At 43.9% G+C, this 20,308-nt stretch overlaps 1 protein-coding gene across 1 annotated transcript in view; it reads left to right on the top strand.

The window, feature by feature from the left end:
- Nucleotides 1-2,093: 2,093 nt before the first annotated feature.
- Nucleotides 2,094-20,308, top strand: part of DDX10 (DEAD-box helicase 10) — a 305,207-nt gene continuing 286,992 nt past the window's right edge. The window contains exons 1-4 of the mRNA XM_062196969.1: nt 2,094-2,395; nt 17,538-17,598; nt 18,243-18,373; nt 19,695-19,853. Of these exons, the coding sequence (XP_062052953.1) occupies nt 2,102-2,395; nt 17,538-17,598; nt 18,243-18,373; nt 19,695-19,853 (645 nt within the window). The 5' untranslated portion in view covers nt 2,094-2,101. The remainder of the gene's footprint in view (nt 2,396-17,537; nt 17,599-18,242; nt 18,374-19,694; nt 19,854-20,308) is intronic.

Here is a 20,308-nt window from a genome sequence, read left to right on the forward strand (position 1 = left end):
GTGAACCAACGGCAAAAGGAAGACCTTTCTCTCTGTCTCTCTCTCTCACTGTCCACTCTGCCTGTCAAAAAGTAAAAAAACAAAACAAAACAACAACAAAAAAAACTTAATGATGAAAAATATAGCACAAATATATTTTTATTTATTTATTTTTTTGAAAGATTTATTTATTTATTTGAAAGGCAGAGTTACAGAGAGGCAGAGGCAGAGAGAGAAAGGTCTTCCATCTGATGGTTCACTCCCCAGATGGCAGCAACAGCCAGAGCTGAGTTGATCCGAAGCCAGAAGCCAGGAGCTTCTTCCAGGTCTCCCACACTGGTGCAGGGGCCCAAGGACTCGGGCCATCTTCTACTGCTTTCCCAGGGCACAGCAGAGAGCTGGATCAGAAGTGGAACAGTGGGACTTGAACCTGCGCCCATATGGGACGCCAGCACTGCAGGTGGCGGCTTTATCCACTATGCCACAGTGCCAGCCCTCAAAAACATATTTTTAAACTATTGAAAATTTTATATCATTCAAGAACTATACACTGAAATAAACATTTACTTAAGCTAACCTTTATGTTGTTTTAAAATGCATGAGATTAAAGTCCAGCTGAGATTATCCTGCCATTAATAATTAGAGGCATTAAAGAGTGCTTTATTATTTATTGATATTTTGAAAGATAAATAGACCAAATACTATTTCAAATGCAGCTAAAGGTATCCTTATGAAAACATTTTTAGTTTAAATGTATTTGCTGGCCGGCGCTGTGGCTCTACAGGCTAATCCTCCGCCTTGCAGCGCCGGCACACCGGGTTCTAGTCCCAGTCGGAGTGCCAGATTCTGTCCCGGTTGCCCCTCTTCCAGGCCAGCTCTCTGCTGTGGCCAGGGAGTGCAGTGGAGGATGGCCCAAGTCCTTGGGCCCTGCACAGGCATGGGAGACCAGAAGAAGCACCTGGCTCCTGGCTTCGGATCAGCGCGGTGCGCCAGCCGCAGCGCACCTACCGCGGCGGCCATTGGAGGGTGAACCAACGGAAAAGGAAGACCTTTCTCTCTGTCTCTCTCTCACTGTCCACTCTGCCTGTCAAAAAAAAAAAAAAAAAAAAAAACTTTTAAATGATTTTATCAGGTGTTTGGTAGGCTTTTGCTATTCTTTCATATGTAAGAGTAGGTTTGGTGTCACGCTGTGGTGTAATGGGCTAAGCCTCTGCCTGAAGTTCCAGCATCCCATGCGGTCACCAGTTCCTGTCCTGGCTGCTCTGCTTCCTGTATATCTCTCTGCTTATGGTCTGGAAAAGCAGTGGAAGATGGCCCAAGTGCGTGGGCCCTTGTACCTGTGTGGGAAGACCCTGAAGAAGCTCCTGGCCCTGGCCTGGTCCAGCTCCAGCCTTTGTGGCCCTTTGAGTAGTGAGCCAGTGGGTGGAAGAGCTCTCTCTCTCTTTCAAATAAACAAATCTAATAAATAAATAAATAAATAAATAAATAAAAATAAAAAAAAACAAATTAACTGAATGCCAAATTGCCCAAGTGACCAATTTCCAAATATTATTTATATTATTTCTTCACGTATTATCATTATCCTAGCATTTTGAGGCAAATTCATTTAGACTGTGTTCATGTTCCCTCGCCATGTCCAGCTTGTTTCAAGGACCCGGAGGAAATCGCAAACTCAGAGGGCATAGTTCATTTTTATTCCTAAAGAGGTGCACTGAAGTGGACAGAAATTAGAAGTTATTAACCAGCTGTTCGCTTTTCATAGACCCTTTCGGCTCCTTGGTCCTGAATATGCAAAACGGAGATCACAACTACAATTCATAGATTGCGCCTATATACGCGCGTGCTACAGAACGCTCTCCGAAGTTCGAACCCAGTCCTTAAATATTCAGCAGAACGGCACCAAAATAGTAGCGGCAGCCACCGCGCATGCGTCCTTTTAAAGAGCCGGCGTGCTCCTGCGGCCTCTCGGCCCGCCCTCTTTCTCGGATCGCTCCGCCCTATCCCCCCCCATCCTGCCCCTCCCTGCGGAAGCCAAGTCACCAATCAGAGCTCAGTTTTGCCTTGACATCATTGGCGCGTGCCCCGGTTTCAAAAGCACGGGGACGGGCTCCTGAACTCGCGCATGCGCCTCTGTGCGCTTTCCCCACGCTGGTTCCGTGTCCTCTCCGTGCTGCTCCTCCGCCTGGCCCTGATTTCTAGTGTCTGGGGTCTCCGTGCTGTTGCCACTGCGATGGGCAAACCTGCCGAGCACCGGGGTTCGGGAGCGCGACCCGACCCGGTGCGGAGTTTTAATCGCTGGAAGAAAAAACACAGCCATAGGCAGAACCAGAAGAAGCAGTTGAGGAAGAAGCTGAAGAAGCCCGAGTGGCAGGTCGAGCGCGAGGGTATCAGCCGCCTAATTCAGAACTACGAGAAGGTGAGGCTGGAGCTGGGGAGGGGCGCGGGTGGGCCGGCCGGCGGACAACGTGGCGACGCGATGGGCTTCAGAGGGGAGGGCGCGCACCTGTGCCTGGGAAGCAGACTGGTAGGCCGGAGAAGGGAGTGGGGGTCCCTGTGGAGGCCCCGTGGCTAGTCTGCTGGGTTCCACCACCCACATCTCTCCTCAGTACCATGGCCACTCTTAGTCATCACACTGTTCTCGAAAAAAGGCTGGGAATGCAGTGGTGTTTAAGGGAAGGGAGACTAATGCTCTGATAGTTAAAATAATATTCATAGCACTGTTACTCATGACAATAGTGGAGTAAGATACCTACATTCGTAGCACTCACTGTGCTCTTTATTTTAGTTCTTTGACTTGATCTGAGGGATAAATCTTAATATTCCCATTTTACAGATGTGAAAATTGAGGCTCCGGAAGGGTAAGAAACTGTTCCAAACTCCCACATACTTAGTATAGGTCCTGTGGAATTGGAACCTAGACCCATGTCTAATTCCAAAGCCTTTGCTCTTCACTATTTTTTTTTTTTAAAGGACTTTATTTATCTGAAGGCTGAGTTACAGAGAGAGGGAAAGAGAGAGAGGGAAAGAGCGGGGGGGAGGTTGGAGAGAGAGGTCTTCCATCCTCTGCTTCACTCCCCAAATGGTCACAACAGCTGGAGTTGGGCCACACCAAAGCCGGGAGCCAGGTGATTCTTCTGTGTCTCCCACCTGGGTGCAGGGGTCAAGCACTGTTTTCCTTGTAAGCAGAGAGCTGGATTGGAAGAGGAGCTGCCACGACATGAACTGGTGCCCAAATGGGATTCTCCTGTTGCAGGTGGAGGGGTTAACCTCCTATGCTTCAGCGCCAGCCGTATTATTATTTTTAAGATTTATTTATTTGAAAGAGTGGGAGAGACAGTGCACGAGTGAGATCTCCATCTGCTGGTTTACTCCCTAGATGGCAGCAGGGACCAGGACTAGGCCAGGTGGAAGCCAGGAACCAGGAGCTTCATTTGGGTCTCCCAGCGGGGTGGCCAGGACCCAAAAATTTGGGCCATTTTTTGCTACTTTTCCCAGGCTGTTGGCAGGGAGCTGGATAGCAAGTAGCTGGGACATCCCAAATGGGATGCTGGGATAGTAGGCAGCGCCTTTACCGCTAGTCCACAGCACCTTCCCCTCCTCTTCACTGTTAGTCCAAACTGTGTCCTTCAACTTCATCCATCTTCATTCCTGTGACCATTTCCGTTTCTCCATTTACTTCATGTCCCTGTCATCCCCACATTGTCCCTGCAGCTCCCAGATGAGTATCCCTGTAGTTACCACTTTGACCTCTTTTCCCAAACAACCAGAACTGTCAGTTCTTCTCCACCCTAATCCCATATTTGTTGGCTTTCTCCCATGCTGCTCTGCCTCTCAGTGACGGCTCCCTTCTGTGACACTATATAAGGGATTTAACAGGTATAGTATTCCTGGGATGTCATGTGGTGTAGCTTTCCTTTAAATGAGATCAACACTAAGAAAGTAGAGCTTAGCATTTAAGAGTTTACTTCTTGGGGGCTGGCTTTGTGGCTTAGCAGGTAAAGCCACTGCCCACAGTGCTGACATCCTGTATGGGTACCTGTTCCTGTTTTAGCTTCTCCACTTCCAATCCAGCTCCCTGCTAATGGCCTTGGGAAAGCAGTGGAAGATAGTCCAAGTGCTTGTGACCCTGCTACCCACATGGGAGACCCAGAAAAGGCTCCTGGCTTTGGTCTGGCTCAACCCCGGCCATTACAGCCATCTTGGGAGTGAACCAGCGTATGGACAGTCTCTCTGTAACTGACTTTCAAACAGTAAAAAAAATAAACGTTTGCCTGGACTTTGGAGTTCCGATGATCATGATTTGATCTGGCAAATTGCTTACTGCGTTCACTTCTCTTTCTCTTTAAAAGACAAGTTAATATGTACCCGCTGTATTAATTGTTGTGGGAGATTCAGTGAGATGATGCTGGACGCAGATACACGTTCCATATATTAGCTGTTAAATTATAAGTAAAGCACTTTAAGAAGCCATTATAAAGTAAGTTACTGTTAGGTTTCATTTTGGATTGTGACTAGAATTGCTTAGGCTATAGGGATGAGAAATGCAGGTTTAGAGAGTGTTGTCTCAACCCTTGTTTAATCTTCTCCAGAGGACCAGTGATTCCTTATTGTGTTCTATCCAGAGTTCTTCTAGTTTGTGTTCTTATTTATGACTGCCCTAGATGTTTTCACCTAGTTTTCTCATAGGATACATTAACAGCCACACATCCTTATCTTTTCCTTCATAAACCGGCAGCCCTTCTTGAATTCCTAATCCAATGTATTTTTTTGGCATTTGTATTGCTTTCTATTGCAATTGTAATGAGTTACCACAAAACTTAAAATAACAGAAATTTATTCCCTGGCAATTCTGGAGGCCAGAAGTCTCAAATCAGCTTCCCTGGGCAGAAATCAAGGTGTCAGCAGGGCCAGACTGCCGCACAGGGGTGGGGAATCATTTTTCTGCCAAAGACCACTTGGATATTTAGAATAGCATTTGCAGCCATAAAAAATAAACAGCTTCAAAATTAGTCTGCCATAGATTTACTGGATTTCGAGTCCTGCCTGAATTGAGTTAACTGTGCCATTTCAAACGATGACCCTGGCCTTATCTAACCAGTAGGATGGATGTTCCTCACCTTTGCCCTAGACTGTAAGAAATATCTGTTCCTTGTTTTTTTAGTTTCTCAGGGCTGCTAGCATTCCATGGTTTGTGGCTGCATAACTCGCTGTCTCCAAAGATACGTTTTATGTTCAATCTATTCTGTCCTGCTTTTATATGGACACTTAAAGTTGCATTTAGGGCCCAACCAAATAACCCAGCATAGCACCTCCATCTCAATATATTTAATTTAATCACATTGGAAAAGTCACTTTTGCTGTTTATGCTAATGTTTACAGATTCCAGAGATTAGGGCGGTGTATTTGGGAACCAATTTTTAGTTGGATATTAGCTCCTTCATTTAAGAAGACTGTTGAACTAGAAAGCCAGGAACAATCCTAGATACTTCTCTTACCCAATTTTATATCCAGCCAGTCACACTAGCAATCTTTTCTATTAAATTTCTCAAGTGTTTCTCCATGTCTAATACTAGGAGCTGGTTCAGGCCCTGTCATCTCTTTCCTGATTATCGTGTTAGCTATTACTTAAACAATGGGGGTTAGCAAACTTTTTCTATAAATGATAATAAATGTTTTGGTTTTGCAGATCACAAGGGTAGAACTACCCACTTCTGACCTTGTAACACAAAAACTGCCATAGAAGTACCTAAACAGATATTGTATTGCAGCAAAACTTTGATTACTGAAAACAGATAGCTGATGGAATTTTGCCTTTAGACCTTACACCTCCCTAATCTATCCTGATTTTTCCTTTTCCTTTTTTTTTTTAAAGATTTTTTTAAAGATTATTTTTGAAAGGTAGAGTTACAGAGGGAGGAGAGACAGAGAAAGAGGGTTACAGTGCTGACCCTGTCACTCTACCTTTTGAATCAATAAATCTTTAAAAAGATGAAGATAGAAACTTGGCTAATCAATACTTTTACTGACATAGGTGAGACTTAACTATAGACAACTTACTCTTTCAAAGGTAGACTACATATTGACACATCAAGGTGTTTGACAATTTTTCTTTGTCTTTTTCTTTTTTTAATTTTATTTAAGTTATACAAGTTTCATGTATTTTATATATACAGATTTAGGAACATAATGATACTTCCTTCCACCCACACTCCAACCCTTCTTCCCCCTCCCTTTTCTATTCTGACTCTTAATTTTTTAAAGAGATCTTTCAGTTTACTTAATGATTATAAGGTTAACCCTACTCTAAGAGTTCAACAAATAGTGTGAAGAAAAAAAAAAGTGTTCCTCAGTGGAAGAGACAAGGACTGTAAACAGTCATTGACAATATTTCTGAAAGTAGCTGTGAATCAAGGGCTTTAAAGTAAAATGATTGGGTTTTCATCTTAGAAATAATCATTCTAGGGGCCAGCGCTGTGGCATAGTAGGCTAAACCTCTGCCTAAAGCACCTGCATCCTGTATGGGTCCCAGTTCATGTCCCACTGCTCTTCTGATCCAGCTCTCTTCTTGTGGCCTGGGGAAGCAGTGGAAGATGGTCCAAATCCTTGGGCCCCTGCACCCCTTTGGAGACTCAGAAGCTCCTGGCTCCTGGTTTTGGATCAGCTCAGCTCTGGCTTTTGTAGCCATTTGGGGAGTGAACCAGTGGATGGAAGACCTTTCTCTCTGTCTCTCCCTCTCTCTATAACTCTACTTCTCAAGTAAATAAGTAAAAAAAAAAAAAAAAAAAAAAAAAAAAATCATTCCAGGGGCAGGCATTGTGGTGTAGTGGGTTAAGCCTCTGCCTGTGATGCCAGCATCCCATATGGGCACTGGTTTGACTCCTCTTCCAATCTAGTTCCCTGCCAATGTGCCTGAGAAAGCAGTGGAGGATGGCCCGAGTCTTTGGACTCCTGCACTTATGTGTGAGACCCAGATGAAGCTCCTGGCTCTTGGCTTCAGCCTGGCCCAGCTCTGGCTGTTGTGGCCATTTGGGGAGTGAACTAGCAGTTGAAAGATCTCTCTGTCTCTCCTTCTCTATCTCTGTACTCTGCCTTTCAAATAAATCTATCTTAAAAAAAATAAAAAGGTAGAGTGACAGTGCTTCACAGGCATATTAGGAAGGACTTGGATCCAAAGTGGAAGAGCTGAGACTTGAATCAGATACTCTGAAATGGAAATGTGGGTATCACAGGTGGTGGCTTAACCAGCTGTGCTGCAGTACCCTGCCTCTACTGACCCCATTAACCAAGTTTCCTTTTTTCTTTTTTAGAAAGATTTATTTATTTATTTGAGAAGTAGAGTTACAGAGAGAGAGAGGTCTTCCATCCTCCGGTTCACTCCCCAAATGGCCGCAGTGGCTGGAGCTAGGGTGATCTGAAGCCAGGAGCCAGAAGTGCCTTCCTAGTCTTCCGCATGTGTGCAGGGCCCCAAGGACTTGGACCACCTTCCACTTCTTTCCCAGGCTATTAGCAGGGAGCTGAATTGAAAGTGGAGCAGCAAAGACTTGAACTGGTACCATGTGGGATGCTGGTGGCACAGACAGGCTTAACCTACAACCTAGCCAAGTTTTTTTAAAGATTTATTTATTTATTTATTTGAAGGGCAGAGCTACAGAGTGGCAGAGGCAGAGAGAGAGAGGCCTTCCATCTACTGGTTCACTCCTCAGATGGCTGCAGTGGCTGGAACTGAGCCGACCTGAAGCCAGGAGCCAGGAGCTTCTCCTGGTTCTCCCACATGGGTGGAGGGGCCCAAAGACTTGGGCCATCTTCCACTGCTTTCCCAGACCATAGCAGAGAGCTGGATCAGAAGTGGTGTAGCCAGGGCTCGACCAGGTGCCTATATGGGATGCTGGCACTGCAGGAGGTGGCTTTATCTGCTACGCCACAGTGCTGGCCCCCAGTCAAGTTCTTTAATGCTTCTGTATATAGAAATAATCAGGCACTATATAAATTTTAATTTAAGTTTTACTCAGGGCAGAATATGAGTGAACTAGGCCTGTGAGACACAAACTCAGGGCCTTTTAAGGTGTCTTGGGGAATATTCCAGAGTGGTCACATTTTAGTAAGAATTTATTTATTCCATGACAGTCAATTTTCCTTTATCAATACACAATGAATGTAGTTTGGCTTGGCCCAAAATAGTGGGTTTTGGATAGCAGGGTCAAATTCCTCGCAGGTTGGAAATTACTGTTTTTAGAGCATGAGAGTTTACAAATATCTTCAGAGTCAGGACATGCAGAAAAAAAGGCTACTGATAAATTGTAAGAAGGGCATTTCTGGGAATAGATATAAAGAAATCTACAGAAAAAGATCAAAGAATTGGAGTAGGCGCTGTGGTGTAGCAGGTTAAGCCGCGGTCTGCAATGCCAGCATCCTATGGGTACCAGTTTGATTCCCTGCTGCTCTATTTCCCTTCCAATGTACCTGCGAAAGCAGTGGAAGTGGCTCAAGTCTTTGGGCCCCTGCACCCACGTGAGAGACCTTGAAGACGTTCCAGGCTTCTGGCTTTGGATTGGTGCAGCTCTGGCTGTTGTAGCTATTTGGAGGGTGAACCAGTGGATGGAAGATTCTCTAACTCTGACTTTCAAATAAGTAAATAAATCTTTTGAATAAAAAAGAACAAAAGATCACGTAAGGTTGCAACAGCTGACTGAGGTGAAACAGACTGTGTGTACACATCACCCAAGATATGGTGGATGAGATTATCACTCTGTATGTGACACTCTTTTTTTTAAGTTTTAAGCTTTTTATTTAGTGAGAGAAATGCATAGCAGAGTGAGGGCCCTATCCAAAAGAGAAAGGAAAATCTGGATTCATAACGAGTACCAGGAGCCATCACATGGGGAGCATGCAGGCCAGGAAGCATGGGGCGGGTGGCCTGAAGGGGATTCAGGGCAGTGAGGAAGAAGAAGGGCAAAGGGAAAGGGGCAAAAAGGCTAGGTGACACTCTTGAGACAGACTCAGCAGGTGTTTCTCTTGAAAGCTTTGCAGGCTTTTTAGGGACAGTTTGTTCTCATCTCTGAGTCTCAGTTTCCTCATTTCAGCAGTGATTATTAACTACTAGAGTGTTATAAGGCTCAAATGAGATAATGTGTGTAAACCAACTAATACGTAATAGGCGTACATGGAGGAGTAACTTGCGGTGAATTGGCCATCCTCCTTGGTGCTTCTTGGCCTGGCACTTGATGTAGTCAACTTTCTTTTTTTTTTCTTTTTTAAAGATTTATTTATTTATTTGAAAGTCAGAGTTACACAGAAAGAGGAGACGCAGAGAGAGAGGTCTTCCATCTGATGGTTCACTCCCCAGATGGCTACAACGGCCGGAGCTGTGCCAATCTGAAGCCAGGAGCTTCTTCTGGGTCTCCCACACGGGTGCAGGGGCCCAAGGACTTGGGCCATCCTCTACTGCTTTTCCAGGCCACAGCAGAGAGCTGGATCGGAAGTGGAGCAGCCGGGTCTTGAACTGGTGCCCATGGGATGTCGGCACTCCAGGCCAGGGCGTCAGCCCACGGTGCCACGGCGCCAGCCCCGATGTAGTCAACTTTCCAGATTTACCTCAGACTTCTCTTCATGACCTCCCAGGCAGAGTTATGACTACTGTGCATCTGTAGTATTTTGTTAATTTTTTTATTACAGCACTTACCACCTACCTATATAATTGCTTTCTTTATTGAACTTCTTATCTTTTACTATATCATGAACCTCAAGATCAAAGACCAGTATTGTGGAGATGTTTTTTGATTTACAGTGATGGGGTTATGTTGCAATAAACCCTTTGTAAGTTGAAAATGTATTTAGGACACATAACCTACCAAACGTGGTCCACTGAAGAGTATCAGTTATGTTCCTTGTGATCTGTAATCTTTTTTTTTTTTTTTTTTTTGACAGGCAGAGTGGACAGTGAGAGAGAGAGATAGAGAGAAAGGTCTTCCTTTTTGCCGTTGGTTCACCCTCCAATGGCCGCCGCGGTAGGCGCGCTGCGGCCGTTGCACCGCGCTGATCCAATGGCAGGAGCCAGGTGCTTCTCCTGGTCTCCCATGGGGTGCAGGGCCCAAGGACTTGGGCCATCCTCCACTGCACTCCCTGGCCACAGCAGAGAGCTGGCCTGGAAGAAGGGCAACCGGGACAGGATCGGTGCCCCGACCGGGACTAGAACCCGGTGTGCCGGCGCCACAAGGCAGAGGATTAGCCTACTGAGCCGCGGCGCCGGCTGTGATCTGTAATCCTATGGTTGACTGAAAGCTGTGGCTTGCTGCCCCTGCCCTGCCTAGCATCAAAGGGGAGTATCTTACCACCTATTACTAGCCTGTGAAAAGATCAAAATTTAAAATTTGAAGTACAGTTTCTACTGAATATATGTTGCTTTGGCAACATTGCAAGGTCAAAAAATCCTAAGTATAACCATTGTCAGTGGGAAGTGTCTACTCACCTTTGCTCTTCCTAGAGACTGGTTGGTAGTTTCAGTTCCTTCTTTTTGGTCACTTATTTTTATAATTAACTAACATTTCCCAACCTTTATCTATGTTGACTTGCCATATCCTCACAGTCTTTTGAATTTATTTTTGTTACTGACGATGAATTTGTACAAGGTTGTAAAACAGTATTTTGTAGAAGGCATGGATTTGGAGTGGGCACCTGCACTGGACCAACAGACCAAATACAGAGTTTGATTATAGTAAGTGAGCTTTGGTTGGTTGCAGAGGGCCCTGAGCCAATTAACTAATGAAGCTACAAACAGTTAACTGGGTAAACTGTAACCAATAACTGGTTGTTTGAGCTAGAATTTTTTATATTTTTTTAAAGATGTATTTATTTGAAAGAATTATAGAGAAGGAGAGCCAGAGAGAGAGAGAGAGAGAGAGAGAGAGATCTTCCTTTCACTGGTTCATTCCCCATATGGCTGCCGTAATCAGGGCTCCGCCAGGCCAAAGCCAGGATCCAAGAGCTTCTTCTGAGGCTCCCATGTGGGTGCAGAGGCCCAGGTACTTGGGCCATCTTCTGTTGCTTTTCCGGGCACATTAGTTGGGAACTGGATTGGAAGTAAAGCAACTGGGACTTGACCTGGTGCCCATATAGGATGCTGACACTGCAGGCGGAGGCTTAATCTTCCACACCATAGCACTGGTCACAAGGTGTTTTCTGTTTCTCCTATATTTCTGTCTCTCCTCCCTTCCTCCCTTTTTCTCTCCCACCCTCCTTCCCTCCGAGTTACAGAGAAAGGAAGAGACACAGAGAGAGAGAGAGAGAGAGAGAGAGATCTTCCATCCGCTGGCTCAGATGGCTGCAATGCCCAGGCTGGAGCAAGGAGCTTCTTCTAGATCCCCACTTGGGTAGTAGGTACTCAAGCTCTTGGGCCATCTTCTGTTGCTTTTTCCAGGCCTTTAGCAGGGAGTTGGATTGAAAGTGAAGCAGCCAGGGCACAAACTGGCGCCTGTATGGGGTGCTGGCATTGCTGGTGGCTGCTTTTACCCCCTATAACACAATGCTGGCCCTTTTTTTCTTTCCTTCCCTTTCCCATCCTCTTCCCCTCCCCCTTCCCCTTCCCCTGGCCCTCCCTTTTTTTTTTTTTTTTAAAGATTTATTTATTTGAAAGGTAGAATTAGCAGAGAAAGAGGAAGAGAAAGAGATTGATCAGTCTTCCATCTGCTGGTTTTCTGCCCAAATTGCTGCAATGACTGGAACTGTGCCAGGCCAAAGCTTGGAGCCAGGATCTTCATCCACATTGCCCAAATAGGTGCAAAGGCCCAAGGACTTTGGCCATCTTTTGCTGCTTTCCCAGGCACATTAGCAGGGAGCTGGATTGAAAGTGGAGCAGCTGGGACCCAAACTGGCATCCATGTGGGGTGCTGGCATTGCAGGTGGCGTCTTAACCCGTTGTTATGCATAACACTGTCCCCTGTCCTGTTTTTCTATAAATGCTGTCTCATCGCCATATTGGCTGGTTTTGGGAGCTGGACTGTTCTCAAATTGTGGTTTTGTTTTGCTCAATTAAACTCTACTAAATTTAAAATTTAATTGTTCTAAGGAATGTCCTTTTAACTACATTAAGCAAGTGGTAAATGAAGAAAGGAGTTGTAGCCCAGTAGTCTAGATCTGGTACCAGGGCTTCAAACTGCTATACGGCATTACATTTGTAAACAAATGTATAAATCCAAATCTTTTCAATAAGTTGAAGAAGCACCCTCCATCCATACCCACCCCCCGCCCCTGCACTGCTCTATTTTTGTTTTCTATTTTAAATGTTAGAAATATTCTCTGCAGATTTGGTCAAGAAATAACTACAATGTGGAATCACTTGCCAGGGCTAGCAATGCTAGATATGATCATTGGAATAACAGGTTGTTCTGCATGGCATCAAGGTGCAGACCCTCACTGAATGGCTCCTCTGGTGGTAGCTCTTGTGCATAAAGCTTATTACAGCGCCTTGGTACACAGGAGGTACTCAGTAGACTCACTGGTGAAATAGTGAACAACTTCGTGCTCGCTTCGGCAGCACATATACTAAAATTGAAATAGTGAACAACTTGACTCAGAAACTTTTTGAAATAATTTGACAGTTGCTTGTTAAGGTCTATGTAAATGTGCATAGAAAAAAAAATACATGTCCAGGTCCCAAGGGAACTTTGGTGAAATGGGGAGAGGTTGATAACTTTTTGACAAATTAAATATGTTTAAAACATTATAGTAGTAAATAGGTAACTCAGTGGGTTGGAGTTGGACGATGGTGTAATTAGAGGAAAAAAGTATGAGTTATCATTTAAGGTGCTTCTGATCAGATGCATTAGAAAACAAACCTGTCTTCTTAGGTTTGCTGTTCTTCTTGGTGGTTGCAGCCTCAAACCTGACTTTGGGAGCTGAATGTGGGCTAGATTTCAACCCCTGCACTTCATCCTTACCAGATGCCTTTGTGCAGGCCACAAACTGTCCAGCAATTTGTGGTAGCTGTGAGTGGAGCTAATTCTTGAAGGATGAGTTTAGGAGATGGAAAAATTGGCAAGGACATTCTGAGCGAGGTAGCAACATGAGGGTATAAAACGAAAAGTAAAAATCCATGGTGTTCTTTAAGGAAGGAAATACAAGTGGTCTTTAAAAAGTGTAGGGATAGTTCATGTTATAAAGAAACTGCATAGATTTAACAAAATTTTTGCACCAAAATAAAATTTAACTCTTTGTTCCATTTTTTCCATGAGCTTTTTGAACACGGCATTATACTCCTTGGAGTGTTGCATGTGCTCCTGAACTGGCTTCAGATGGGCTTGGAGAAGAGGGTTGGAAGTGGATTGTGAATAATTTTGGGGGCTGTGGTATGCAGATTGGTGGCCTCAAGATGTCTGCACCTTATTCTGGAAACTGTTGCCTATGTTAAGATGGCAAAAAGTAATTAAGATTGCTTATCAGCTGACCTTAAAGCAGGGTGATTATCCTGATTATCTTGGTGGGCTCAGTGTAATTACAGGCCTCCTTAAAAGAGGAAGAAGAGGGAGGCGCAGGAATCATTGAGTGATTTGATATGGGAAAGAGTGGCTGCCCTTTGTTGGCTTTAAAGATGGAAGGTAGCATAGCCAAGGCATCTGGGTGCCTCTGGAAGGTGGAACAGGTAAGGAAATGGACTCCCCACTAGGGGCGGGCAGCGTGCAGACAGAATGCAGTGCTGCCAACACTGTGACTTTAGCCAAGTGGCATTTGTGTTGAACTTCTGTCCTTCAGAACTGTAAAGTGCCATTTGTGTTAAGACACTGTGACAATTTGTTAGAGCAACAGTAGGAAATGCATGAAGAGGTTGTGCTTAGAAACTATATCTGGAAGCAGTGCAGTCTCTGGGGTACAATTAGAGACTGTATAGGAGCTGTGAAAGGTCTGGAGGCTAAGGGATCAGTTGGAGACGTTAATCCAGGTGTACTCTGAGAAGCAGATACTGAAGTGGGGTTGGATGCTGTGGAGATTTACTGGGGGCAAATGCCTGTAAAGAATGAAGGAGAAAGAAGGGGAATAGGGAGGGGAAGGAGAAGCAGGTAGCAAGGTTTTCAGACTGACCTAGTTCTAAGAAAGCTTCACCTAGGCTGATGAGTTCTTGTTCCTGAATAGCCCATAAGAGGATCCCTTAACATGCAGGAATGGGCTTGCAGTAGTAGTACAGGAGTCTTAACCACACGGTCTGTGTTTCAAGAACCCAGTGAAGCTCGAAGCCACGGATAGCACTGAGTCCCATATTGCACTGTCTTTTTTTTTTTTTTTTTTTAAGATTTGTTTGTTTATTTGAAAGTAGAGTTACACAGAGAGGTAAGGAGAGGCAGAGAGAGAGCGAGCGAGCGAGCAAGGTCTTCTATCTGCTGGTTCACTCTCCAATTGGCCTCAACGGCTGGAGCTATGCTGATCCGAAGCCAGGAGCCAGGAGCTTCCTCTGGGTCTTCCCATGAGGGTGCTGAGGCCCAAGGACTTGGGCCATCTTCTACTGCTTTCCCAGGCCATAGCTAAGAGCTGGATCGGAAGCGGAGCAGCCGGGTCTTGAACCGGTGCCCATATGGGATGCCAGCACTGTGGGTGGTGGCTTTGCCTGCTATGCCACAGCACTGGCTTCTACACTATACTTTTTAAATATATCCCTGTGGTGACCTTTAAGTTAAAAGGCACACTAGCAGTAATGAGAACAGTTATAATAATACACTGTAATAAAAATAACTTAAAATTTATGTTTGAATTCTGGAACTTTCCATTTGATAAATTTGAATTGGGGAAGGGAAAACTGTGGATAAGAGGTCAACTGCTGTACTGCAGTGAGCTTAGTCTAACTGAGCAGCTCAGGGGAGGTATGACTTTTTCAGTGGTGGGTCTAGAGGGATGGCAGCTGGCACTGTCAGTCAGCCATGCTCCCCAAAGCAAAAGATCTGACTGCCATGTTTCCAATGCCATCTCAGAGAGAGTATGTACAGGCAGAGCTGGTGCAGAACTGGGGGTTGGGGCTTTTGAGAGACGCTGAGCTATTTGTTTTAGTTCAGCAACTGTTTTCACAATTCCTGAATGACTCAAACTCTGCACTCGGGGATCATTTAGGCTTTTAGTGTAATCAGTTGTGCTCTGTAGATATTAACGTTCTAATCCTGGTTTTGTTTTTTAAATTACAGTTTGGTGTAGGGTGATGTGATTTGAGGCAGATTGCTTTATTTGATTGCAGTAGGTGTAGCATTCTAGGAAGTTTTTACACTTTTGCTCCAGGCATTATTCATTTTTGTGAGAAATAGGTATTATAAGACAGTTGTAAGGAATATATGGGATTGCTTAAGTGACAGCCACCATATTCTGCCCTGTGCTTCCTTTAGCTTTTCCATCAGCCTTGGAAGCCTTTCATAAGGACCATTCCTAAGATATCCATTCCATCAATTCAGAAGAATGATAGATTTTAGGTGGTACATAAGGATTGTAGAGATTTATTTTTATTTATTTGAGAGAGTTACAGAGAGAGGGAAATAGAGATGTCTTCCATCCACTGGTTCATTCCCAGGTGGCCACAGCCGCCAGGGCTGCATTGCAGTGAAGCCAGGAACTTCTGATCCATGTGGGTGTATGTGCTCCAGCACTTGGGCCATCTTTCCCTGTTTTCCTAGGCTGTTAGCAGGGAGCTGGATCGGAAGTGGAGCAGCTAGGACTGGAAACAGTGACCATATGTGATGCTGGTGTTGTAGGTGGCAGCTTTACCCACTATGCCACAGTGCCAGCCCCAGGAGATGGGATTTTTAAAATTAAAATTTTTATTTGTGTGTGTGTGTGTGTGTGTGAAGAGAGAGAGAGAGAGAGAGGGCCAGCCAGCGAGCGTGAGCTCCCATCTGCTGGTTTACCTCCCAGGTGCAACAGCCAGAGCTGGATCACGGTGAGGCCAGGAGCTGGGAACTCAATCCACAGCTCTTAAATGGACTGCAACACTCAGCCATTTGAGTCATTATCTTCTGCCTCCCAGGATGCACATTAGTGGGAAGCTGGAATTTGAGTGGAGTTAGAACTTGAACCCAGGCACTCTGATAGGGGATGCAGGTGTCCCAGGCAGTCTTAACCATTAGGCATAATGCCTGCCTCTTTCTTTCCAATAAAAGGCATAAAGGGAAGGGCAAAGAGAGTATTTCTTTGTGGGAAGTATAGCCATCTTTTGTTATGGCTTTGATATACTACTTGGAATATTACAGAGGATCTTCTAGAAAGCGGTCAGCAAATTTTCCCCGTAAACAGCCAGTGTTAGGCTTGTGGACCATGTTGTCTCTGTCACAAGTACTTTACAAAAGTAGGCAGCAGATTGGGTGTGGTCTTTAGGCATTGTTGACCCTTTTTCTATGGCATCAGCAGAATCAATTTCTGTTTCTTTCCTCCCTTCCCTTTAAGAACATGGTTTAGAGCTTTCTGTTTTAATAGTTGGTGGTAGAGTGCTTGAACAGTTCGTGTCTTTCAAACTTTGTCACTACGAGGTTAACAGACTTTAGAAAGATGTGCAGAATTTTGGATAGCCCACCTTGCCTGGGCAGTGTTGATGGGAAATGCAGTGTGTGCTGAGTCTACCTCCTTCTGTAGGCATTCCATGCCCTGTGAAAACAGATTTTTGTCTAAGAATACCAGAAGTGAAGGGTGTACTGTGTGGCATCTTACTGTCCTGTTCACAAGATGGTCTTCTAGTTGAGGTTTCTTGCTGGGACAGCATGTTACTTGAATAAGCTCCTCTTTAATTCTAGTGCACCTATTATGTGTACTTACTCTGCAGTGACCTCTGGCATGATTTGCAGGGACCAAGGCACTATTTTAATACTTGTACTTGTGTTTTCAGTATTGGAGGGCAGAACCGTAACCTCACCTAGGTAACATTAAGAATCCTAGGGAAGGTGTGTAGATTGTGATATGAAATACCAGTGTAATCTTTTCACTGCCTAGAGTATAATTTAAATAAATGAACCTTATAAATGCAGCCTTGGCTTCTGTGAATCATGAATAATTTGACAGTGTATTCCCAGATCTGAGCAGTGATTCCTGCATTCAGCATCTGTAATAAAGTAATTCTCCTGAGCTGCTGAAATGAAATTTAGAATATTGGGTTTATGCTAATGAAGAACATCAGTAATGAACATTTGGATAATGTGAAGTTGTAAAGTTAAAGGGCAAAGTGTTACTTACTGTGGCTTCAAATCATGACACAAATTTCTCCTGGTTACTTTGGAATAATACTCCACCTTCAGTGTACCCTCAAGTGAGTATGATTAGGTTGAATTTCATATGCCACTGATGGATGATTATATGTGTGTATGTTTTGAAAGAATGTTTTTGATGAATTGAAATGGTTATAGTTATTTTTCTTATTCAGGACAGCTTATCAAAAAGATCCATTTCAGAAGGAATGACAACTTTTAATTATAAATAATCGTTGAATGCTGTCCTTTAGTATCAAGAATGAGCTAGACAGTACAATGTGGAAAAAGAATGTTTTTTTTGTGAAATAAGTGAATTATCCAGTAGATAATTTTTTCTTTCATTCTCTTTTCCTCCCATAGATAAATGTAAATGAGATTACGAGATTTTCAGATTTCCCCTTGTCCAAGAAAACATTGAAAGGTAAGTATATGGTGATCTTGGTACATGTTACTTACTGGATTTCTTGATACTTTTTATAAATGGAGTTTTAGAGAGTTGAGCCTGAAAAACCTTATTTTGTCAAATAATTTTAATATTCTGAAACCTGTAAAATTGCCAGGAGCGTGTGAATAATTACAGTGAAACCTGATTGTTAAGATAAGCAAGGAAACAATGTGACACCTTTACTGTGAGTTTGTTAGGGTTGCTGTAACAAAATACCAGACTGGGTAGTATAGACAACAGAAATTTATTTTCTGAATTCTACAGGCTGGAAGTCCGAGATCAAGGTTCTGGCAGGGTTGGTCTCTTCTAAGGGCCAAAGGGAAGGATCTGTTCCAGGCCTCCTTCCTTGGCTTGCAAGTGGCTATCCTTTAGCTGACTCTTATTTGTCAAAAAAGAATTTATAGCGCATGACAGGATGCTTGGAAATATGTTGTAGAAAGGCTGAAGAGACTGATTTTTACTTAATTGTGTCTTAAAGGCTTTATTTGCAAATAGTCACATTCTGAGCTATGAGGGATCAGGGCTTCAACATAGGAGTTTTTGATTTGGAGAGATTTCAGCCTGTAACACCATCATACAGGGATTTTTCTAAAGAGTCATTTTCCCCTCCCCACTGCCAGGTTTGCAGGAAGCCCAGTACCGTTTGGTAACTGAGATACAGAAGCAGACTATTGGATTGGCTTTGCAAGGTAAAGATGTACTTGGAGCTGCCAAGACTGGATCTGGCAAGACTTTGGCTTTCCTGGTTCCAGTAAGTACTTAAGATATTGGGTCAGATCCTCTGGTATACAGTCAGAGAACATTTTATGCCTAACTACAAATAAAGCCTTATGTAAAGAGCTTTGATGTTATATTTCCTTTCTTTGAATCTAGTAAGCTTCAGTACCTTGGGCCATAATTCTGTTATTCTCCATGGTCTTCCCCAAATCCAAACACAGTGCTTTGGATCATGATGGGCATTCATTAATTCTTTGAATGAATGAATGATTGTACCTTCACAAGCCATTATAGTCTTGAAGGATGCCGGATGTTCCAGGTGTGGCAGTTCTGAATGGTTCTGCTGTATAGAAGGTAAGGAAACCTGGCCGGTGCTGCAGCTCAATAGGCTAATCCTCCACCTGCGGTGCTGGCACCCCAGGTTCTAGTCCTGGTTGGGGTGCTGGATTCTGTCCCGGTTGCTCCTCTTCCAGTCCAGCTCTCTGCTGTGGCCCGGGAGGGCAGTGGAGGATGGCCCAAGTGCTTGGGCCCTGCACCCGCATGAGAGACCAGGAGGAAGCACCTGGCTCCTGGCTTCAGTTTGGCACAGCAAGCCGGCCGCAGTGCGCCAGCTATAGCAGCCATTTGGGGGGTGAACCAACAGAAGGAAGACCTTTCTCTCTATCTCTCTCTCTCTCACTTTCTAACTCTGCCTGTCAAAAAAACAGAAGAAGGTGAGGAAACCTGTTTTTTCTCTGACCTTTACAGGCCTGCCATTTGCATTTCCAGTTGCTGTCTGTTTAGGATCAATCTGAAGTATGCTTATTTTCAGGAGTTTGGGTCATTTGTTGAAAATTTTTAGGACGTTGATATCTGTCCTTTGTGACAGTACAATAGGTACTTAGGAATTCACTTACTTCTCACTTTGTCTTCTGAATTTTGATTCTCAAAAATAATTGGCCCAGAAAAATCACATTTTAGTCCCAAGTATTACCAGACTTCTATTGAATCCTAGCTTTTTTCTTTTATTCTTCCTTTCTTTCTTTCTTTTTTTTTTTTTTTTTTTAGGAGCAGTGTCAGTGTGTCAGTATATAACTTGCTATTTAGATGAAAAGTTTTTAATGTGGTACAGAAAATGATAGCTAAACTCCTGATAGCTCTGGCTGGGGCTGCCATGGGCTGCTTTTCCCTTCCCTCCAAGTTATGCTTCTGGTAGATGGAAGAGAAAGAAGCAGTCTCTTGTTTTGGATAAAACTTGTGAGTGGTATGTTTTTTGCCTGGAAGATGTCTGATTTGGAGGGGCAAGGTTGATACATGGATAAAAAAGCTGACTTTGCCAACATCTTACTGAACACAAATTTGCTGTCTTCTTTGAGGTGCTGGAAGCCTTATATCGTCTGCAATGGACTTCCACAGATGGTCTGGGGGTTCTGATAATTTCACCTACGAGAGAACTGGCTTATCAGACCTTTGAGGTTCTCCGGAAAGTGGGGAAGAATCATGACTTTTCAGCTGGCCTCATCATTGGTGGAAAGGTTTGTCTTTTTACTGTTGTCTTTCCTCCTTTGCCTCTGTACTCTGTGTTGAAGCACCATAGCAGTTGCTGGAGATTAGGGAAGACTGGTGAAGATTTAATCTAAACAGATTGACCTTCTAGGCAGGGCTTCTTGGGATTAGTACTTTTGTATGGTCACTGTGATTAAGAGTTATCAGTTTTATAAGTTTAGAAAGTCCATTTTTGTCAGGATATCTGAATTGATTAGACTCTGACACAGATTTTTTGTAATCTGTCATGTTAAATATTGGGAAAAATAACATTAGTTTGGGGGCTTGTGCATTGTAATAAGGAATATATCTAACACCATAATTCAGAACATTAGCTTCATTAGCAGCGCAAGAAAGGAAGGTAAATTGGAGTAATGTTTATTTTAGGTCATGATAAAACCTGCTCAGTATTTGTTCTGCCTTAGAGAATACCTAGAATACTTTT

Source organism: Lepus europaeus, chromosome 7 (assembly GCF_033115175.1).
Source record: "Lepus europaeus isolate LE1 chromosome 7, mLepTim1.pri, whole genome shotgun sequence".
NCBI classification, from domain to species: Eukaryota; Metazoa; Chordata; class Mammalia; order Lagomorpha; family Leporidae; genus Lepus; species Lepus europaeus.